General features: G+C 40.5%; 3 protein-coding genes across 6 annotated transcripts; 2 read left to right on the top strand and 1 right to left on the bottom strand.

Moving 5' to 3' along the window:
* Positions 1-62: 62 nt before the first annotated feature.
* Positions 63-5,663, top strand: LOC115378181 (tubby protein). Of its 2 annotated transcripts, none has more exons than XM_030078364.1 (12): positions 63-350; positions 1,517-1,676; positions 1,906-2,139; positions 2,438-2,563; positions 2,716-2,856; positions 2,945-3,105; positions 3,193-3,354; positions 3,518-3,630; positions 3,913-4,027; positions 4,111-4,209; positions 4,320-4,491; positions 4,625-5,663. In XM_030078364.1, the coding sequence occupies exons 1-12, from the start codon at positions 309-311 to the stop codon at positions 4,756-4,758; spliced, it is 1,659 nt and encodes a 552-aa protein (XP_029934224.1). In that variant the 5' UTR covers positions 63-308; the 3' UTR covers positions 4,759-5,663. The 2 variants fall into 2 exon arrangements, with proteins under 2 accessions (XP_029934224.1, XP_029934223.1); XM_030078363.1 differs by having other exon boundaries at positions 2,701-2,856.
* Positions 5,664-9,041: 3,378 nt separating this feature from the next.
* On the top strand, positions 9,042-13,392 carry LOC115377958 (interleukin-21 receptor). Its single transcript, XM_030078044.1, has 8 exons — positions 9,042-9,287; positions 11,003-11,141; positions 11,243-11,439; positions 11,699-11,847; positions 11,935-12,100; positions 12,254-12,347; positions 12,460-12,538; positions 12,623-13,392. The coding sequence occupies exons 1-8, from the start codon at positions 9,176-9,178 to the stop codon at positions 13,118-13,120; spliced, it is 1,434 nt and encodes a 477-aa protein (XP_029933904.1). The 5' UTR covers positions 9,042-9,175; the 3' UTR covers positions 13,121-13,392.
* Positions 13,393-14,155: 763 nt separating this feature from the next.
* ube2ib (ubiquitin-conjugating enzyme E2Ib) lies at positions 14,156-21,244 on the bottom strand. Of its 3 annotated transcripts, none has more exons than XM_030078118.1 (7): positions 21,172-21,244; positions 18,943-19,021; positions 18,765-18,848; positions 18,151-18,223; positions 16,613-16,722; positions 15,931-16,010; positions 14,156-14,962 (listed from the first exon to the last, which is right to left on the bottom strand). In XM_030078118.1, the coding sequence occupies exons 2-7, from the start codon at positions 19,006-19,008 to the stop codon at positions 14,899-14,901; spliced, it is 477 nt and encodes a 158-aa protein (XP_029933978.1). In that variant the 5' UTR covers positions 19,009-19,021; positions 21,172-21,244; the 3' UTR covers positions 14,156-14,898. The 3 variants fall into 3 exon arrangements, with proteins under 3 accessions (XP_029933978.1, XP_029933977.1, XP_029933979.1); XM_030078117.1 differs by lacking the exon at positions 21,172-21,244 and adding an exon at positions 20,841-21,155; XM_030078119.1 differs by lacking the exon at positions 21,172-21,244 and adding an exon at positions 20,170-20,361.
* Between the last annotated feature and the right edge of the window lie 1,356 nt (positions 21,245-22,600).

Raw genomic sequence — 22,600 nt, 5'->3', positions numbered from 1 at the left:
TGAGCTGCCCAGTGCTGTTTAAGAACATTATCCCCTTCTAATCCACTTTGCCTTCTGCCACATGCAGGTGGATAGGCTCTGTCAGATGGAGCAGGGCTGACAGAATGAAACACTCAGCTCCATGTTTTATTAGGCTACCAAAAGTTTTCCCATTTGGCACTGAGCGCTTTCTAACACCGGACACCTAAATGCTGTATTACCCTCTGGCATTTTGAGACATTTTTCCGTATCTGTTGATCATCTCCTAGGCCTGCTCTGCGGTTAAAGAATCTCTCTCTAGTGAGCCATATCTACACTTTAAGTCAGACATGGAGGACCCAGACATACGTCAACAGAAGCTGGATAACCAGGTAAAGAAATGGTCTTGTTGCCCGATGATGTAACCTAATGTAGATGTCAAATACATCTGGAAGTGTCCGTTGTCTTGTTTTGTTTTGTTTTTTTTTAAGTCAGTACCAGTAACGTTGATATACTCAATAAGAAAATAAATGACCAAATATTTAAAGGCCATTACACTTGTAAGTTGTGATATCTTGCGGCATATTATACATTTAAAAAGGAAACACAATTAGGACAGGACAGAAGGGAGGCGAGTTATGTGAGGCTGTTCCTTGATTAAGTGGCTAATACAAAGTGGCTAAAATGGAGGCAGGATAGAGCCTTGCAAAGAAATATAATCTACCTGGAGTGTCATGATCTAGATATGGACACAGGCCGTCTGAGGCAGCCATGAAACTTATAAAAATAACCTATTTGCCTGTGTGGAACTAATATGACAGCCAGTGAACAGACACTGAAATAATTTTTATTGTCCTTATTCAGTTTTATCAGTTTCTATGGTCTAAACTCTTAGTCCTTGGTCTTGTCTATTTGCATCTCCTGCTAAATAACGTAGATGTTTATATTATACCAGAAAAATCAGCAGCACAAGTTGAATCATTAGAAAAGAATGCATGGTATTAATTCACATAACCTACCACTCGGGCCTTCATTAGGATGTGTTTTTGCTATTTTTGAGGAAAGAAAAAAAAAGATAAACAAGCAGATGATAGCCTCTTTTAGGATTTTTAATACAACAATGATGCTTGCATTGTTTTTGTTTGTTTGTTTGTTTGTTTGTTTTGGAGGCTTTCTTTTAATAAATTGGAAAAATGGTGCATGGGTTGCTGTATATAAAACTTTGCATCCATTATCCAAACCTCAGAACTCCTTCAAAAGGACCATTGCCCCTTTTAGGAAAATTATTATGGACTTTTTGCAGATTGGTTGAATAATAAAATATATTATTAGCATTATCAATATAGAGATATATAGAGATAGAGATATAGAGATTCCTAACACCTGTTGTATATCATACAGTCCTTTTCTTAGTTAATTGATAATTTTGGATCACTATGTATTTTGTTGCACTTAATAAGAAGTGAAGAATAACTGTAGATCTGTGCCTAGTTGTAGCTCCAGTTGTGAACAATGTGGAGAAACGGAGTTGACAGAGTTTTAATTAAACATCCCACAGCGAACCCTTCTGATGAAAAAGCAGCAAAAGAGGAGGGCTGATAAGCAAATGGTGATCTCAACTCGAGACGCTCGACCCAAGAACCGAAAGCACAAGACTGGCAGCTCAGATGACATGGCTCTGCTGATCAGCCAATCCCAGAGCAACACTTCCCTGAATGGTTTGTAATAATAATAATAATAATAATAATAATAATAATAATAAAGGTCATTTATTACTATTTGATGAAATAGAACAATAGCCCACTGCATCAGCTGTGGTCCAATCTAACACTGTTCAGTCTTTTTAGGATTCAATTCAGCTAGAAAATCGTTCTCCTCAGTATTGTACAATTATACTCAGCATCTAAATAACAGCGAATGAAAGTGGACACTCTTGATCTCCTGTAGATGCTCAGGTTGAACATGCCCATGATAATCCACTGGAGGAGATCACTCTTGGTGAGTGTGGCTTCACAACAACAATGACGGCAGATGAGATGCCTCCTAGAAAGCCGGTCACTCCCAAGACAATGAACTTGGATATTGAGAGAGAGCCGGAGCCAAATTATGAGAAGGAAAGCGATGACCAGGCGGAGGGCAAAAAGACAAAGAAGAAAGGGGTGAAAAAAGAAAAATCAAAACGTAAGATGATGGGCCTTTTTTTTTTTTGTTCCCTGCGATTGTGTCTTTATGTTTGTGTATTTATACCTGTGTCTGTCTGTGTGTGCACTGACATGGTATGTAAATTTGTCTGGCAGGGCATAATCACAATTTAATTACAAATGTATCTATATGTAAATCTGAGGCTTGCAGGGACCTTGCTAGCCGGCCTAGTTGGTAATCCAGGCATGTGTTTTTATGCAGGCAAGTGTTTAATCTAGAAGACACTTTACTTCAATAAATTATTCATCAGCAAGTCACTGCTTTTCCACTGCTTCAGAGCTCGAACAGAACGAAGGAGAGGAGGCAGAGAAGGATCAAGAAAAGGAGAAAAAGGAGAAAAAGACCAAGAAGAAAGTGAAAGGATCAGAGGACGCAGAGAAGAAGAGCAAGAACGAGCAAGAACGTGAGTAACGTAACTGTGAGTGAGTTTATCCCTCACAGAGAACATCAACACATTAAGTAAGTCAGTTTCTAACCATATGTAATACCATAAGGCTTGATTTAACATATGAAAATGCTTCCACTCTTTTCCATTTGCAGAGAAGCATTTTTTGGAGCATCCAATTGAGATAGACTCAATGCTGGAGGTGCCAAAGTCAAAGACAAATAAATATGATGATAGTGACAAAGAAAAAGACAACCGCTCCCCGACACCTGACCTCCAAACTCCAAAGAGGAAACAACAGCTCAACACATGTGAGTTAACCTCTGTGTCAGACCAGTGTATTATCAACAATACTCGAAAATGACTGTCAGGGAATAACGCTATGTGTTGTCTCTACAGCCAGGTGCCAAATAAGTGACGAGAGCAAAGATGAGGCGAGTCCTGAAATGGGAAAAAACCCAAGAAAGGCCAAAAAAGAGGAGAAAACCACAAAAAGCTTGGCTTCACTTAACTCCAATTACAGGAAGAATTCATCCTCACACAGTGATTCCACTGAAAGAGTGAGATATAAAATTTTGATTTGACACAGAGAAGCACAAGTTGTAGTGAATTTATCCATTCTAAGTTTGTTTCCTTTTCCATTTCAGCCTACGTCTCCCATCTCAGTGGAGGATCTGGAGAAGTTCGCCTTGCGTCCAGCCCCCAGAGACGTGACCATCCAGTGCAGGGTCACCAGGGACAGGAGAGGCGTCGAGAAGGGAATTTACCCCACTTACTATCTCCACATGGAGAAGGACGACGGCAAGAGGGTGGGGGACTTCAACGACATTTCACCCTTATCATCGAGCGTACTCTTGTGTTCACTCTACAAAAGTGATTTTGCTTTTCATAGCTGTCTCAACTGAAACTAACTTTTCCTTTCCATCTCTTTTCCTCTGTTCTACAATTCATTCTTGATTGTGCCATCCAAAGGTATTTCTAATGGCAGGCAGGAAAAGGAAGAAGTGCAAAACGTCCAACTATCTCATCTCCACTGACCCAACAGATCTGTCTAAAGACACCAACAGCTACATAGGAAAACTAAGGTATGCAATATGAAAACCTTGTCAATCAAATGTTTAAGATTTTCATGTTTTCATTTCAATTAAAGGAGTAAATGATCCTCCATGGGGTGAGAAAATGTCCTCACCTGTTGGATTTATGAATCTTTTAGAAAAAAAAATAATAATGTCAAAGGTGTATGGTCATCAAGATTAAACATAAAGTTGTTTGTTGGTTCTTTTATCAGTTATTACTCCTCAGTTTCAAAAAAGTTGACATTTTTAAGTTTTCACATACCAGCATCTGATAAGGCCAGTGTGTTTCAGGTCCAACGTTCTGGGCACAAAGTTTACCGTCTACGACAGAGGAGAAAACCCAGAGAAAAAACCCTTTATCAAAGAGTGTGAATCAGTGCGGCAAGAACTGGCAGCGATTTGCTATGTGAGTCAAACTTTCTAGTTTACACATCCTTCTTCGTACACCACCGAATAAATCATGTAACACAGTGCGTTATCGTGTTTCAGGAGAAGAATGTTTTAGGTTTCAAAGGTCCGAGGAAAATGACAGTGATCATCCCCGGCATGCTGGAGAATGATGAGCGAGTGTGCATTCGCCCAAAGAGTGTATGTTCACAAAACCTTAACTCAGCTTTTAAACCTGCAACCCACACACTGTAAACGAAAGGTCATGGCCAAGACTTTTCAGATGGCCCATAACTGTGTTGACCTTTCAGGACATTGAGACTCTTCTGATCCGCCACGAGAACGGCAACACAGACAACCTGGTGACCCTGGTGAACAAATCGCCCAGCTGGAACGAACAGACCCACTCTTACGTGCTCAACTTCCACGGCCGCGTCACACAGGCCTCCGTCAAAAACTTCCAGATCATCCACCCTGACAACAGTAAGATGTCAACGACTGATATTCGTCTTTTGCTCATGAACCACAGGAAATGTTTCTAAGAGCAAACACCGTCTAGATAAAGAAATGTATTTTCCCTCCTACGCACACTGCTAACTTCTCCTCTTTTTTCCAGCGGATTACATAGTAATGCAGTTTGGCCGTGTGGCAGAGGATGTGTTCTCCATGGATTACAGTTTCCCAATGTGTGCCCTGCAAGCTTTCGCCATCACCCTCTCCTCCTTCGATGGCAAACTGGCCTGTGAGTGATCCGTGTCGGTGTGCCTCATGCACAACCTTGTGTAAATTTTCTGTAGCTGCACATTTGGACGGTTGGTATTTGTCAAATGGCAATAAATTGTGAGTAAACTGGGCTTTTTGAAAGACTTTGTTATTTTTACTGTCTCTATGGCCAGCAAAGAAAACAGGGCACTTGCATCTTCATGTAAACCAGGACTGGGCAATTGAGCCTGTTTTCAGTCCAGCACTGTTGTTTTCACATCTGCATACACTCAGCCCCAAAATGCCACATGATTGCCCATTCTTGATCCAGACAGAAACTTATTTATTTTTATTTGCATTTTATTTATCCTTTATTTAGCCTGAAAAGTCCCATTGAGATGCAAGATCTCTTATTGCAGGGAGTTTTGAAGGTGATAGGTTTCACATAAAGAACAATTTCACATGATAGAACATAAAACTATAATTAAAAGCAAAACAAGGGAGGCATGCAGCCCACCTCAAGTCAAGAAAATGATGCGAAACAATATGTTTCCTTCACAGCAGTTTGTAAAAGACCTTTAAAAATATTCAAATAAAGAACTCATTCCATGCCCAAGGTGCATTTACATTTTAAGTTTAAAAACTCCCTACTATTTCCCACAAGACCTTCTTTATTGCACTGGTGCATTTCAACACATTTTAGAAAACTGCGTTAAAAGGTGCAAATGATGTGCACAGATTTAGATTTTAAAGGACCTTTTCTTGCTTTCTAATGTCATTTTGATTATCAGTGATTTTATACTGAAGTGGAAGCAGAATGTTTTTCATTCATTTTCATTTTATATTTTGCTGGATGTCTACAAGATGGGTGTGATAAAAAAAAAAAAAAAAAAGATTGATGACAACTTTATAAAGATGACTGATATGAGAAATTAAATTGTGATAACACAGTTTTTGCAGAAGACTGACTCTTTATTTCTGTTAAACCTCCTCCATATACCTGGTGCATTTAAAGGTTGTTTAGATTTACTTTTGCTCACTTTGCCATATAAGATTCATATTATTTTAGCACTAACTCTTGATTTAGTTTTTCTTCTAATAACAACCTTCCAATACATCACAAGCAGCACTCTAAAATACTTTGATGTTGACATTTGAGACATATACAACGATGCCGCAGGAGCCGCTTCAGGCCCCTCAGATCTTGGTCTGACAGTAAATGTTATTTCAAGCTATATCTATTTTCAGTAGAATCGTGTCTAGCTGTCTCCCCTATCTTCTTCAGAGTCTTTTATCACAAAGACGGAAACATTTTTATCAAAGTTGTATGGCCTGAGAGGAGTTTTCATATCAGATGATGTGTGACTGCAACATGATGCAGAGAGAGAAAAACATCATGTTTCTCCTCTTGCGCAAGATGAAGACTTATTTCACAAGAGCATCGTCACTGATCACCAACAGAATTTTAATTCGAGGTCGTGTATCTTCACACAGACGGCAGAAAGAGCCACTGAGGTTTCAAGATGCAAAAATAGGCCACATTTCTGCTCTGTGGTAGACTATAGTGACCATGAAAAGTGTAAAGATGTTTGCGTTTGAATAGCAAAAACCCCAACTAAATTAAACTCCCATCTCTGTCTGTGTGCACTTGACAGAGCTACCTGTATAGTTACATATATCTACACCCAGTTCCTGTTCAGCCAAAATACTGCGTATCAGCCACTATTGAAAATGTGAAGCCTTGTCAGCAATCTACGTCCTCACTTTTAACCTTTGCCGGTACCCTGTTGCAACATCTGTGTCAAGTGATGAAGCTTCTGACAACAAGTCACCCAGACGCAGTTCAACCTCTGATCTCATGACTCAAAAACAGTCTTGGTGTACAGCGTATACTTATAAATCACACATTTTCTCATCAAACTGCAAATGCCATAACACTTCGTACTTGCTGGTAAGTTCATCTCCAGCAAGGAGCTGCCAAATTAACTGTTCTTACACACTGGGACAGAGAGATTACTTGCCAGCACAGTGACGTGGATTCTACCGGTGTGCAAGTTGGCATTTGTACAAGCTCAGCGTTTATAAGATGGCATGCATTCGCTCAGCACAGAGGATAAGATATGATCTCAAGCCTCGGTATCACCTCTTATTGTTTATAGATTCACATGCAAACACTATCAGGTTGATCTCCTCCTCTCACAAACACCCACACACACTACACTACACTACACTACACCACATCACATGCTGCCATCTCAGTTGGTGTGGATGTGGTAATATGTTCTCCAGCAATTACGACTACAGTGCAAAATCTGACTTAATCCTCGCAGGAAGAATCAGCAACACGTATTGCCCTGCATTTATCAACAGTGCGTAGCGATCAGGACAAATCATCCAGTTCGACTGGTTCATCATCTCCTTGGAGTGAGTGTTGGCACAGCCGGAGGTGCGTACCATGAACCTGTTTATTATCACTCGACTCAATCTTCTGTTGTTGCCATTCCTCATAATCACTGTGCACCGATCACTACAGAGGAAATGCCATAGAATAACCCTAAAAGTCATTCTTTATTAACTGTATGGGGCTTAAGTCTCTTTGGTTTCTTGTTCTGATCATAAATAGTACTGAAACAGTGAGAAAGTAGTGCCTCACACGGGGATCAAGATCAGAACTTGCCATGATCTGCCTTAATGTGGCCTGATGGGTGACGGAGCCTGAAGCCCTCACACTGTGAAATCCTTACGCAGTACTGAAAATGAAACCAGAGGTCGATCAAATCTGTCTTTAGTTATACTGTACATGACATTCTAAAACAAGCTGCAGAGGCACTTTACAAGAAATAAAGGAGGAAAAACATATAAAGGAATTGTGGAGCACACCATATCAGAACCAAGTGAGAAGATTTAAAACAGTTAAAACTACTGAAAATACTGTTGAGTGCAGAGACAGGAGTGTGGAAAAAAACAGAGGACATGCAAATAAAAGCATGAGAATAAAATACAGGTAAGAAAATGGATGCAAAAAAAAAACAGTCAAACACAGTTACAATGAGTAATTTTCTACACAAAAAGCAGCAGTTCTTGGATTGAAAACTTCAGTGATCTCACATGTTGTGGCATCTTAGTCATCAAGACATCTACTTTGGGACTTTACAGTATGCACTTTTGCACGTCATCTGCAGCATTTTAAAACTGACCCTGAAGCTGACAGGTAGCTAGTGCAGGGAGGCCAGAGCTGGGCCGATGTGCAGCCTGCAGATGGACTGTGTTAACAAGCAAACGGCTGCATTTTGGACTGACTGACGGCAGGCCGCTGCAGATTGGCTGCAACATATGAACAGAGCCCAACAGTAATCAAGTCACAGTGACAGAAAAGCAAGCATTTTTCTCTGAGATTCTTAAAAAGCACTGAACCAGTTTTTTTTACAGTGTTGTTCAGGCTTCAGTTGTGGATCAGAAATGTAACATCTACATTCACAGGCCTGTTATAGTGGATCACAGTAGTTGCTGTCCTTGACTCCTGCATTTTGTGGAGTTTCAGACTGAATACAACTAAATTTTGATTTTTTTTTTTTTTTTTTTAATCAACAAAAATACCCTGTAACGCACTGTAAATATCAGATGAATTCAGTCTTCACACATCTGGATTTTCAAATTTTCTCCCCTTTTTTCCATGCAGATTTGTGTGAGCTCAGTTAAGTCAGATGGGAAATGTCAGTGACCAGCAATCTTGAGGTCATTATGGAGATTTTCAGCAGCTCTGAAGTCTGGGCTTCGGCTGGGCAACCCGACGACTTTCACATAATTGTTTTGAAGCTGGTTCAGTGCTGATTTGGCTCTAGGTATGCTGAGGCTCATTGTCCTGCTGGAATATAAATCTGCACCCTAAAGTCTTTCGGAATTAAGTTCTCCTCAGGAATTTGCCTCTGTGTGGGTGTATTTTGCTCCTTGTAAAGAACATCAATACAAAATACAAAGAAAGCCAAGGCAGATTACAACGATCTACTACTATATTTTCCATGCATTGTGCACAGCCATTGCAACAATGACAGAATAAGCCAAAGTGACTTTAAATGACGGATCTCATTGTTGTCTTCTCAGATGACTGGCTCTGATGATAAATAGAGCTACTGTTGAAATTCCATATTTCGTTAGAAAAGGCTCCAAATTCACTGCATCACTCTGAGGGAATGGTGATAGAAGGGGAGAAAGTAAGTTCACCAGATTAAAGAGAAAGAGTTCACACAACTGTGAGGTTCAACCGTAACTTTAGCCCTCTAACACAGTTTCTATTGACTAGTGCTGTCTGCAAACACACACATCCCCCTCCACCTGTGACATCAGAGTGATAACTGTCAGTATGAAATGACTCTCTGCTAGCTCGCTCTTTCACTCCTCACCTCAGGGGTGTTTGCAGCTGTTTCAGGGTGATACTATTTAATCACGACCTGACAGGGCAGAGGTGATGTGCTGTCGGCTGATGGATTCTCCACTGAGGCTGAAGCTGATGGTGCTGGCTGCATTCCTTCTCGCGTCTACCAGCAGCGTCTATGTGCATGGAAACTCTACAGCGACAGGTTATTTAATTACAACTATCTTCTAGTATACTAAAACAAATTTATTTTAATCTGTTGTGAAATAAAGTCTCCTCAGCCGTGCTTTTCCCATTGCATGCTGTGCAGCCAAGCTTTGTTAAGACCCACAGAACTGTATTTTAGATTTTACTGGATGTCCACAGGTTTCCAAAGATAATAAAAACATCCTGCTGAATTACAGTGAAATGTGTATAAAATGACACACAAGCTATCTAGATATTTGCTATTTGATATAATGCAGCCATGGCGCATTGGGTTTGAATATTTCTCTCAACAGAAATGTGATGTAGCATCAGTGAGATGTCGCTGCCAGCCAATACATAATAATATAAGTACCACTGTCAAACAAAATGGGAAAAAAATTAATGTTTTTCCTAAGTTTGAAGTGACTCAGGAGGAAATTTGAGTGAAGATTAGGTATGAGGTATAAAACTAAGAATTTGACTAAATTACATAGGGTTTTTTTTAGGGATGTGGAGGGAAAATAAAATAAAACATCCACATCCAAAAAAAAGTTTAGCCAGGTGTAGGTCAGAGGAATAAAGAAAACTGGAGAAAAAGACTCTGAGGAGTGAGTATAAGCTCTCAATATTTTTAACGAACCAATGTTTCGGCCTCATGTATGTATAAATAGGGAGGACAAAAAATTAGAAGCACCTCTCAATATGATGAGGCCCACTACAAGACCTCTACAAACTACAATCTCAGTAATAAACAGAATTAAATTGTCACATTCTCCGCTATTTCAACAAAAACTGAACATTATACACTTTATTAGAAGACAGAGGTTATGGCAGAGCTGCTGCACTGAACTGCATTAGATTGTACAGCTGGACCTGATAAAGTGACACTGAGTGTATAATGTGTCTGTTTTATAAAACACAACTCGACTTCATGACCCTTAACATTTATCTCCCGATGCCCCTTTTTTTTTACTGGCCATTTGTAGTTTGCCAGCTTTTTTTGTCTAATTTTTAAAAATTGATCCTAAATTTACTTCCAGATAGCAGTGAAAGGTTTTTAAAAAGTTTTGAAGTTGGCTTTATAAAACCCGCTGATACCCTGTCACAATGTTAATACCTGGAGCAGCAGAGTCCTCCATGGTAGAGTCATCTTCCTCCGGCATCCCAGAGTAAACCAAAGACAGATTAAGTTGTACCTAAAATATCAAATGTGCAGCACATTTCAGCTTTTTTTTTTCACCAACAGGTTACTCTATATTTTGCAGATTAACAATATTACTCACAAGAGGCAAAACCTGGTTCTACTTTTAACCTGTTGGTCACAAACTGTTTATGGGGAAAGAGGAAAAGACGTTTGCAGCGCCTCCTGTGCCTTATTTCCCCACATGAATATAAACTTTTTTTCACAAATCAGGGCATCATCAGGTTATCATGCCCTCCTTTACTTCAGTGGTATGACGTTTGTATGAATTTTTGAGAGAACGTGTTATCACATGTGTTATCACACAAGTGATAATTGTGTGTGACTAAAATGTCTACTGTGTCATTGGTGTGGTCTCTAGATATTCAGTGTGTGTGTCTGTGTGTCAGGGTTGGGTTTGATGTTGGGAAGGTTGACGCTGATGGTTGAGGTGTTGAGAGGTGTATCGTGTTTGTACATGAGCCAGGCAAGTGATATTTTGATATTTACTACAAAAACTGACTGGACTAAAGATTTTGCCTTGTTACTTCCAGATGTGAAAATTGACCTTAACTGTGTGACCGACTTCATGCTGGTCATCAACTGCTCCCTGAACATGACACCTCCAGATAATGACCCGGACATCATCTCCTCCTGGCTGGCTTTCCACCTTGAGGAGTATGAAGACCCCATGTGAGGCAGATTCGACCGATTACTGACACATTTTAATGATACTTATGATATGAGATTATGCTTGTTGTCTTATCGCTGCTTTTCTTTTCTTCATCATGCAGTCAGAAGTATGTCTGTGTGCTGTCAAAAATGAAGGACGGCTTTTATATCTGTTCATTTGACAAATCCCACCAAAAATCCGATTCTGGAGGCTACTTTGGTTATATGGATTACTTTGACATCGGCCTCTGTCACAACAAAAGTAATGTCTCTGAGAGCTGCGAGGTGATACTACGGGAATTTCAACCAAGGAAAAACAGTAAGGAACAATAATCCCACCATGTCCTGCCACACACACACATATGTACAGAACAAAGAATCCATTGAGGAAATTTTAATTTTGAGTGTATTTAAGCTGAAGTTTTTTGTTTTTTTTTAGAAACATAGCAACTTTTGCCAAATATCTGGAATGTCTTTTGTTTCGACACACACCGCTTGCTATCAATCAAAAACATGTTGAAAACTCACCTATCTGTTGTATGATTCTTTCTTTTTTTTTTGTATTGTTCTTTTGCCAGTTAAACCAAATGCGCCATGCTGCCTCACAGCTAACCAGTTACCCTCTGATGATTACCAGTTCACCTGGAAAGACGGCAATATGAACCCCTATCTGAAAAACAAGCTGACATATGAATTTCAATATTATATAACAACCCGCAGAGATGAAGTAAGATTCAATAATAAACAGGATTCCCTTTGATACTGGAAATTAGAAGTTTGATAACAGCCCGGGCTTTTCACTCCCCCTTTCTAGGTGAAAACATTTACTGAAATGAGGAACAACGTGACAAAGGACAGCGATGATTTTCTGCCTGGTACTGAGTACGCCTTCAGGGTGCGGTCCCAACCTGAAAGTGATGCCTGCGCTAGATGCTGGAGTGACTGGTCGCCTGAAGCTAACTGGATGACAGCCAGAAAGGGTCAGTTCCCCCCCCCCAACATTAATAGCTTATCTAGGCTTTTTTCCCCTTGCAATGCATTTCCAAATCAAACCCTTTGATTTTCCCTCTCCCAAACATCCAGGAAATTTTCCTTTTCCTTATTTTTTCTTCTTCCTATTTTCCCATATGTAGATCCACTTTTCCTTGGAGTGGACAAGAAGGTGTTCATCCCCTTGTGTCTGGTGGTGCCACTCTTGTTACTTGTGTTCTACGTTCCTATTAAAAAGTAAGGTCCTCATTCAGCTTCTGACACCTCAGTAAAAATCATGAGACAGAGCAAATGTAATTGAACTGCAAAGCAATTTCAGTCGCCATTAAAAATATCATCACACTTGCAGGTGTAAGCAAGGTGCCTTTATCCCAACGCCAGCACCCTATTTCCATTCCCTCTACAGTGATTGCAAGGGAGACTTCAAGGTAGGTTGAACTGGTCTTGCCTCTCAGATAATGCACCAAACATTCCCATGAGTATGTCCTTTCAGATGATATGTGTGTTTGTAGAGCTGGGTGGTGACACCAAACACGACAAACATGCTAAAAGCAGAGGAGACCATTCAGATTGACACCATGACCAAGTGTGAGGATGAGCCAGAGGAGGACCGTCCTGCACAGTTCCACCACCAGCTGAAGGAGGAGGGCGCATATGGAAACCTTTCTGCCCCAGCTCCCGATGCCTCTCTCCTGGCCATCCCATACACTGTGAGCCCTGGACCTCCACTGTCAGCTTCAGGCAACCCCCTCAAGGACGGGTCCACTGTCTCTGGGCTGGGGAGCACTGTGGGAGACTCGGGGTGCTGGCTCTGCAGCGACACCTCTCTTGACCGAGACATTCCTTGGTACAGCAATCAGTACTGCACCCTGAGCGCTTTCCAGCAGTCTGGTTCAGTCGTGGCACAGCACCACAGTGCAGGGGGCTCGCTTGGCAAAGGTACATCTATCTTGGATTACCAGAATAGTTGCCATCAGGAATATTTTGGTACATCTGACATTGAAAACTAGTTGGTAACACAGTATTTCATTGAGTAATTATACTTGCTGTGTTGGGAAATGTAGAGATGTCATTTGCTTGCACACAACTAAGCAGATTACTTATAGTTCACTTGGTAATATCTTAAAAATTCACCACAGATTCATATAAACTCAAGAATGCCACACCTGCTGAATGTTTCTTGTGCTATCAAGCAGACTGCAGTCTAGAAAATTCATTTATTCATAGCACAGGCTGTTGCTTTCGTAATTGTACTGTAAATACATACTATGTGAATATTTGATTAAAAGCCAGTGCTCTAATACTAAAAAAAATGAGCGTTTGTATTTTTGCCTCCTATTGTCAGCTTTCAGTAGTGGTTTCAGACAGGAGGAAGGGACGGGGATGATCTTCGAGAGATCCCTGGCTGAAGTTAGACCTTATGATGTTGCTGGTGCACACCTGAGCTCACTGAGCCACCTTTTAATTCTTAATACACGACTGCCTAAAACCAGCTTTTTACATGGGAACCATGCTCATGAAACATTGTCACAAAGTGCCCCGAAAACCATTTAATGGTTAGATTGTTGCTTAAAGACTTCAAACAGAAACCAGAATTCAGTTCAACACTTGTGACTGACAAAAATGAGATGTGGGTAGGAACATCATGATTGTGACATTGTTAATCAAAATGTTCAGTGGACGCCACTGATATTACTTGGAAAGTGAGCAGTTAAAGTGAAAGAAAAAAAAAGTTATACTTCCCGTGTACTAGCCGTGCCTTGAGGAGAATAAAGTAACATGAAAATCCATAGGAAGAACAAATCAAAGTTTGGCCATGTACCTGCAGTGCAACTGTTCTACCTCCAGGTGTCAGGGTACAGGCGAAATGCTCAAACTTCTCTTTAGTGTTTAGCATTTAGTCTGCATAAGCCCTCTCTGCATCACCAACACAAAATATGCATGGGATGTCACATTTTCTTCCTTGTTTGTGGGACTTTATACTGTAATTTGTATCTGAAGATGTTAGTGTACATTTCTTTGTTACAAGCATGTAATGCCAAAGAAAAGGTTCATAGAAACAGTTTTATTTACTCCAACACATACATGAACAAAAGCACCATATAAACTTAAGTCTGATACAGAAGTAAGCCTACCTGCCTTCAGTCAATGTGGCCATTTACTTTATTCCATAGCAAACACTCTGGATAACAAAAAGACAGCCAAGGCAGCAGATTCTATCATATATTACAGCATGCTGAATAGAAAACCTGCGAAAGAGAATTAGACAGAGCCATCTAGAGACACTAGTGAGATACGACAGTATAAAAGTGCCATTCATTATACAGCAGTTGAAATACTGACAATGAAGTAATAAGCAAATTTTACATTAAATTCATGGAAAATACAGGGGGAAACTTAAAAGGAATAGACCCTGTGAAAGAGCAAAATAAAACAAAAAGACAGACATTTCTTCCTTGAACTTTGATGACAATCAGCTTGCATGGAGTTGGTGAAAACTGGTACCGAGCTGTGTCCCTTGCACCACATAAGACAATTAACGGCTAAAAAAGAAATGACCAGGGTGCTGGAGCACCCATCCCCTCCCAGCATTATGTGCCAACCAGCAATTAAGAACAAAAACGGTAGGTCAGAGGAGAGCGGATGGCACAGAATGTGTGTGGAGTTTTAAATAGAAGTCTTTAAGCAAGTCCCGATGTGAGAGGAGCACATTCATTGAGAGACTGAGCGGGGAGGTGATTCTTGTTTAACCCATTCCTTCTGCTGGAGCGGAGCGGAGTCTTCACTCTTACGAGGGGGAGAATTTTTTGGCTTGTGCTCGAACTCTTTTTTCATATTCTACTCTGTTTTGGCTGTAAAGGGGTAAAAAAAAACAAAACAAAACAAAAAATTATGATGACAGAAATCTGACTGAAACACATTGAACCTTTCCTGATTTATCTTTTACACAAGCAAACGTTGAGCAGCCTCATACGCGTTCACGGGTTGCAATCCTAAAAAACAGGCAACCTCAGCTGTGGGGAAAAAAGCTGAGTACTGCCATATTTCTAACCAGTTTGTCAACTCGAGCTCCTTGTATTGATTATGACATCTACATTTTAGTAGATGACTTACACCCTTTGACTCTGGCATGGTGCTGGATGGGGGTGCAGTTCAACCTTTCTAATCATCGTCCCGTGTTTCAAGCTGCTTGAGAACTGAGCATCATGACTACAGATGTGGTACCATGTTGCACCACTCAGCTCTGCTTTTGCCATTTTCTTTCTTGTCGTCGCTGTATCCCCTCACCCCAAACTTGTTTATTACTTGGTCTGTTGTTAAAATAACATCAGCTTTCTCCAGCTCACCTCTAATTTCCTTTTCGAACTTAATTAAAAAGGTGCATTAAAGCACCACTGATTGTTTTGAGAGTTATTTCAATTATTTCTTCTTGTGATAAGCTAGTTTTGTTGTCATTGTTGATTGTTCTAAAAAAATGCCACTTCAATTACTTGTAAACAGTGGCATTACTCCGCCTTCTGGCCCCTTATGTCATCAACTCCTTGGTGCAAGACAAGCACGTTTTTGGGGCTGAACTCAGAGCAGTTCTACCTGGCCCAACACCAGCATTTTTGCTGTGAAACACTCAGAATTGTTCACAATCGGGCAGTGGTACCGACAGGCAAGGAGTAAATAATTTTACAACTTTAAAGCAGTGAGACATCAGGAACAGTCTGACCTCAGCCTCTTTGTCTCATTCATCACTATCTAGTCACATCTATATCACGCATAATCACCAAAAAGGTATTGGTTTTAGAAAGTCCAATCAGACATCACTCACCAGTAGATCGTGTAGGCCTCTGCTTGGGCTGGATCCTGGATATTTGGCTCATTTAGGAGTTCCTGGATACCTAATAAGATCTGCAAGACAAAATTAATGAATCAATGATAAGACCAGAATAAAAGGCAAGTCTCATGTGAAAGCCTTTCCATGGGCAATTTATTCTGTTGTGAATGTCTACACAAGCCTTTATGCATATTGACAATAACGGCCATCCATGTGCTACACAGGATCTGAACTGGTTACATCAATCTCCTTATGAATTTGTGTCTCATCTCTCACATGGTCCATGTGCATGTTTACTGGTGTATTTACTGATGCTCAGTCAACCAAAAACCTGGATGGTTGTTTATACATTTGTTTCGTACACATCGCTACTCAATTAACCCAAATAGTCATATACACAAATACAATACAATACAATATAGTCAAATACTTGGTTTTCTTCAATTTAGGTGATGCACATGAAACCTAAACCTCATGCTGGAGTCAGTTAAAAAATGAATTTTTGGCAATTAAAGGACTATTTCAAGATCTTATGCTTAATATTACTCGGAGAAACATGCCAATATTATAGAAATAAGTTGGACCCAATCAAATCTTAGGACTGCATTTTATTCAGAGTATGCACAAAAATACAGAAAAATGAACCACATAAAATGTTAGGCTTGTCAGTCCTTACCTGCTTTATTGTGATGGCTGGTCTCCAGTCCTTGTCCTCCTCTAGAATAGATAGGCATACTGTGCCTGATGGATACACATTTGGATGGAAGAGTGGAGGCTCAAATTTACCTGCAACACAAACAGGAATGCACAGTGCCCTTACATTTCACATACAAATGTCACCCAAGTTGAGCACACCCAACAGCTGTCATTGGTTTGAGGCAGCAATTAACTTCCTCATATTTGCACCTCTGACAGGCAGACAAAATGACATCAGCTCTCCGCAATGTGCCTGTAAATATCAGCAGCAGCTCCCGTGCTCCATGTAATGTCATTAACTGTGATTAAAACATTACTGAATCCGTCTTTTAGAACGAAAGGCACCACTTATTTAAGGTGACAAACACTGTGCTCCAGAACTTCCCATTAAGGTTTAATGGTGAATGGAGAGCCCATTGAAAGTGTCTGACTTCACAGTGGCGTTGATGAAATCACCCCTGAATTTGTTCAGTACTGTGTACAGGGGCTTCATGACCTTGGAATATGAAAACATCATAACTGAACAGTGTTTGCACATCGGACTGCAGCTGGTCCTGTAAAATGGCTTCATATTGCTTGCCTGTTATGCAGCCATGCAGAGTAATAATCAAATCTAATGACTGCCGCAAGTCGGCTGCTCATACTATTACAGTCTCACAAACATCATTAGTTCTCAGATATTGTGGTCTGAAGAATTCCTTTCCAACAGTAAAGCTGTCTGCCTGAGAGGAAAACAACTCAAACCATCCTGTTGCTCAGCGCTGCCCAGAGCTCAAGGTCTTACACTCACTACACCAGGATATGAGTTTGTACTGGCTTTGGGCACAGCCCTTCCATAAATACCAGTTTAGTGAAGCCATTGTCAGTTTTTTTTTTTTTTTTTCCTTGCTTCTGCATCACAGAAGTGTTAATTCAATTCAGCGGTGTTTTCTGAGGATGTAGCTGTGTGGTGTGAAGAGCCCCTTTCTTTTTGGTGTGCATCAACTTGCTTGTTCATCTTTGCAAATGCCATTGCTCGTCTTAAACTGCATTTAATATATATATTGTCATGACTTGACTTTTGCCCCTTTGGAAAATGGTCAGTTGTTCCATGCTGCCTTTAAAATTTATCATAATTTGTTATTGTCATACATTTTAAAGCCGATACTGCTAATTGACATCAAACTTAAGTCACGCATCTGTGTCACCGCCTTTCTAGTTGTAATTTAGTTACTTTAAAGTTGAGGTCATTTTTCCATGTAGTGTTTATTTTGTCCATTAAAAATACACATTCATCAGCAGGCTAGTTTTGTTTTCTGAATGTTAAAATTGTTTACTAGCCAAACGTCTCCTCCAACATTAATAAGGCAAAAACACTGGATGTTAATGTTTCCAGGTATGTGCATTTGTTGTGTATGGTGGTTGAGGTTCAGCATGATTTTGCTGTGGCTTATTGATATTTGCACTTTGGGCTTACAGCAGTAAAACTAAAGACAGGGTTAGCAGTGAACACAAGTGAGAGACAGGTTAGCAACTCACATTTTGGAGGTGAGGAAGGATAGTCATCCTTGAACAACATGCGCAGTTTGAACAGGCCTCCTTCCCACGGGGTCTGAGGAGAGAATAATTACATTCCAACAGGTTAATTGTTGAAACCTATAGAACTACAATTTAACAAAACAATATGGTGTCTTAACACATTGTCCAGTTTTCCCCTCTGTATTAATGCATTTTAGAAACCTTGCCATCAACAGCAAATGTAACACCAACTGAAGATAAGATTGAGGTGTGCATTTTGATCGCAAGGGCAAGTTTAGGATTTTCAGAGGCCTAGTAACTAATCAAGCTCTTGCTATGGATATTCAAAAGTTTTCACACACTGTATTGGTTCCTGAGAAACTGGCTCAGTGCTCCTCTTGGCATGCATTAGCTTTGCTGGCACAAGAGGGTATGCAAGACGTTCCACAAAACTCCACAGTTATAAGAGGATGAAGTAATAGAACTGGTATAAGACTTGTATGCTATTCTGTATCTGCTATGCAAATGTCACAGACTTGAATTACACTGCTTGGGATGCTACATCTGACAGTGGCCACCAAGTAAGAATCAAGGTGCTATTATGTGAACACTTTGATTACAAACTATAACATTACCCCCTTCTTTCCAGGGATCGCGCATTCCCAATTCATGAGGTTCATGGTTCCATCTGGATTTTTTGTGGGTACAGCAACAAATCCCTGATAAATTAAAAAAAATGTACAAAGCATCAGTTAGCTGCATTTACTCAGCATTATGAAACTGAACAAAAGCACCTTATAAGACACTACTTACAAAAGGATGGTCTTTCCGCCATGCCTTGCGCTCCTGGGCAAGCCGGCTCAATGCAATGCCAGACATGACTGCTGGACTCCTAAAATGAATGACAATTTGAGCCAAACAGAGATTGGTTACATAATTTGTTGTTCATAAAATTCAACATCATGTCATAACTTCAGCCTGACAATGTTAGCACTTCAACGATACAACTAGCAGTTACAATTTAGACGAGGTCAGAGCTGGTGTAGCCCAGGGATAGGAAACCTTGTGCTATGAGCGCACAGCATCTGAAGGATTTCATCCTGAGGTCTACAGCAGGAGATTTCACAAATTAGTTCCTGCTGTCTGCTTGAGGTTGCACTAATAATCAGTGAAATCACCTGTTTGAGTCTTTGGTACTGATGAAAACATGCAGACTCTCACCTAGTTGTCTATAATGAAATTAGACCTTCCTCAGAAGACTATGCATGTCTTAGAGTACAGGTCCACTTTGCTTTTGTCATATCAAATATCTCAAAGTTTTCCAAGCTGCAAGTTTTCCAACATGCATTTGTGCAGTGAGCTATTGAGTTGTTATATTTAGGACTTGCTGCTGAATTCCTAGGCAGTGGTATCCACATATATGCCATGAAGCCGCATCTCTCAACTTAGCCCTCTAGTACCTCCTGCTCTAAAGGCGTTAGCAGCTCTTCTCTTTAAACAGGATTCAATTAAGAGGTGCATGTTCTCTTGACACCTTAATTGAATCAGGTGTGGAAATGTAGAGTTGGAGCTAAATCATGGAGGGCAGGGAGCACTGGAGGACTTAGTTGAAAAACACTGCAGTCGAGACCCGAGACTATGCAGATTTTCCTTGCACCCAAAGAGGACACTATGGCATTTCCTTGCTCTTCTCCTGTTCCAAGTGAGCAGTGAAATGTCCCAGTGTCCTCCTCTGGGACTGGACATCCCAGTCCTATAGTGACATTGTAACTGTACTCAAAATCGGGACACCTACCCTGCACTAATTTGTAAACTCACTGCAAAACTGTCTAGCCGTCACCCAGTGTAGTGAGGCTGCCTCGGTGCCAGCCTGAGGTACAAATTAAGTCCCTCCGTTGATCACTTAATGATCTCTATGACAACAACGCTTTTGACGCAATAAGCATGGTAGCAAATGCTACACGGCAAAATAGTGTCTACAAAACATCCACTGTATCCACAGGACAAGGATCTACTTTACCAACTTAAATTAAAGTTTACCAGCCTCACTGTGGTGGTTTGGAGTCAGGGCGACAAGTCTTCCACATGACTCTGTAACACGGGGGGCTAGCGAAGTTAGCGACTGATAACACGTCTGCCAGAAATGTTTTCCAACTCCCAAATACCGGCCACTTCCTCTCAACTACAGCGGTAAGAAATGCATTAACTCGTTAGCTACGTTTTACTCGTTGTTTAGAGATTAACAGAGCTCTAGGCTGGGCTAACTATTGACGTTAACGTTTACAGAATGACCCTCAAGCTATCCAAATTAGCAAAGTAGTCGGTTAGCTAGCCTGCTAGCTCGTGTGCGCCAGAACGCTGCTGCCTAGCAGGCGCTGGCGCGCTGTTAGCGCCTGGCGCGGCCTATTGCAGCACAAAAATGCGCACATGCACTTGATTTGGGCACAGATCTGGTTGCGAGAAAGTGAACGTAGCTTTCGTTTTTAACACTGAATACCATCCTCTTTGGAATCGTCATAAGTATTGTGGAAAATGTTGCACAAATATACCATATCATTACCCATAACAGAAAAGGGACAAAGAACGCCAGAGCTAAAAGGCGCACATTTATGCATTGACCAAACTAGCGAAAATGGCGCAAACTCAGGCGGATTAAATAACCTTATATCCCAACAAAATTAACAAGTTGGCTCGTAGAAATTTGCGCTTACCTTTCAGTATGGCTACAGTGGCTCGGGTAATTAAGCAATATGAATTAATCGTGTTCAGATCGGGTTAAACCTTATAAAGTTTCCCTCCTGAAAAAAACCACCCGTTCCGTCTCAAGCCAGAGACAAATGCAGCGGAGCCAGGCACTAACCCCCACCCGCTTCCCTCTTTGCAGAAACACTTCGGCGGATCAGACCGTGTCTTTAACCGATATTCTGCTCAATGACTCCCACAGATGATGTACTCCTTAATTGTCGTTGTTAATACGCGGTATACTATTTTTGTGATAACTGCTGTGTACGTCTTAAAGTCCCATAAGTTAGTGAAAATTACCTGTTTTGCAGCCCTTAAATCTCGCACATGCGCAGTGTGACCATGCCCGCTGCCGCTCACTCATTAAATAATTAAAACAAATACAGCAATATAAAAGTCTTAGAGGTGTGCTTTATGCTCGATGTCTTCCATTTTTCTTACCAATTTCTACAGTATATGGTTGTTTCGAGAAAAAAGTCAATCTTATGTGTTACGTGCAGCGCCGCCTGTAGATGTGCGCAGGTGCAAAGTATCCCACCGGAGCGGATATCTATCTCCTCTCACATAACATCTTTGTCTCGACGAAAAGGAGGGTCATCACGCCAAATCACAGAACTTGAACGGATAGAAATCAAATCATTAACTTTGAGTGTCTCACACGCACCGAAATTAACACTGGTTTCCATGACAACGAAAAGTCAGATTTCATGGCGGCCGTTGAAAGTGTCCCAGCCGAGTCGCCATTCAAGAGCACAGACATGAATGAGAATGGCCCATCTATCAATTCAAATTCTATGGCCCCGAACAGCCTGAAAGCCGCCTCCAACATATAAAACCAAATTACATGAAGAGTATGACGCTTGATTTCTGCAAATTTACTCACTGGATTACATCGTGCTCATTGGACCTTTGACACTTTGCGATAAGACCTATATTTATGGTTGATGTTGTCCTCATGCCTGTTTTCCTGTGCAATACAATTTTTAAAAAATCACATTTTCATTATGTTCCAGTTGGTAAAATTAACTGTAGCGATTTTTTTTTGAACGACAATCAAACAGGCAATGCTTTAGACAACTATGCCATATGGAGAAGTGACACAAGAGGTCGCCATTTATTTAGGTTTCTGATTTGTTTCTATGGCTGTGACCTCTACAGGTTTGTCTATTTTTACCTGTGATCTCTACAGATGAAAAGCCACCTCCAAGTGTTTTTGGAGAACACAGAAAGTTTAGAGCAGGACACAGAGCCTCATCTAGTTCAATGTGTTGCTCTTTCTAAACAGAGGGCAACTTTAGAAATTAACTAGGCCAACATTAGGGGAAGGATCACCTAAATTCAAAAGCCATCCAATGTGACTGAAAATGTGCCATGAGGTAAACACACCAGGAGTAATAAATAAATAAATAAATACACCTGCACACAAAAATATGAATGACAAAATTTTATTGGGTTTACCTTATGCAAGATCATATAGATCTATCCCATTAACATCATACTTAAGTTTGTACATTTTGCACATTGCATAAGATCATATAGAAGTTAGAAGTGATTTATGTAGTGATATGAGAACCTTATTCGTCAACATAACTCTTAGATTGAGGAAAAATGACACATTCATTCCCTCTGATTATAAGTGTGACTATCTTCAATCATGCATTACAGTGGTCTGTGGTTTTATGAATTGAAACTCTTTATCAAAATAAACTGGGCACTTACAAATATTAGG

Source organism: Myripristis murdjan, chromosome 19 (assembly GCF_902150065.1).
Source record: "Myripristis murdjan chromosome 19, fMyrMur1.1, whole genome shotgun sequence".
Taxonomy (NCBI): Eukaryota; Metazoa; Chordata; class Actinopteri; order Holocentriformes; family Holocentridae; genus Myripristis; species Myripristis murdjan.
The sequence above is the reverse complement of the archived record's forward strand: the minus strand, read 5'-3'. Positions and strand labels throughout refer to the sequence as shown.

Bases quoted from the DNA above. Each gene is read 5' to 3' on its own strand.
- LOC115377958 (XM_030078044.1), top strand. From the start codon at position 9,176: ATGTGCTGTCGGCTGATGGATTCTCCACTGAGGCTGAAGCTGATGGTG. The intron at 11,142-11,242 runs GTGAGGCAGATT...TTCATCATGCAG, and splicing joins GAGGAGTATGAAGACCCCAT to TCAGAAGTATGTCTGTGTGC. The intron at 11,440-11,698 runs GTAAGGAACAAT...TTCTTTTGCCAG, and splicing joins ATTTCAACCAAGGAAAAACA to TTAAACCAAATGCGCCATGC.
- LOC115378181 (XM_030078363.1), top strand. From the start codon at position 309: ATGGAGGACCCAGACATACGTCAACAGAAGCTGGATAACCAG. The intron at 351-1,516 runs GTAAAGAAATGG...AACATCCCACAG, and splicing joins AACAGAAGCTGGATAACCAG to CGAACCCTTCTGATGAAAAA. The intron at 4,492-4,624 runs GTAAGATGTCAA...TCTTTTTTCCAG, and splicing joins GATCATCCACCCTGACAACA to CGGATTACATAGTAATGCAG.
- ube2ib (XM_030078118.1), bottom strand. From the start codon at position 19,008: ATGTCTGGCATTGCATTGAGCCGGCTTGCCCAGGAGCGCAAGGCATGG. The intron at 16,011-16,612 runs GTAAGGACTGAC...TTTGTCTTGCAG, and splicing joins CAGCCATCACAATAAAGCAG to ATCTTATTAGGTATCCAGGA. The intron at 14,963-15,930 runs GTGAGTGATGTC...ACCCCTTTACAG, and splicing joins GAGGCCTACACGATCTACTG to CCAAAACAGAGTAGAATATG.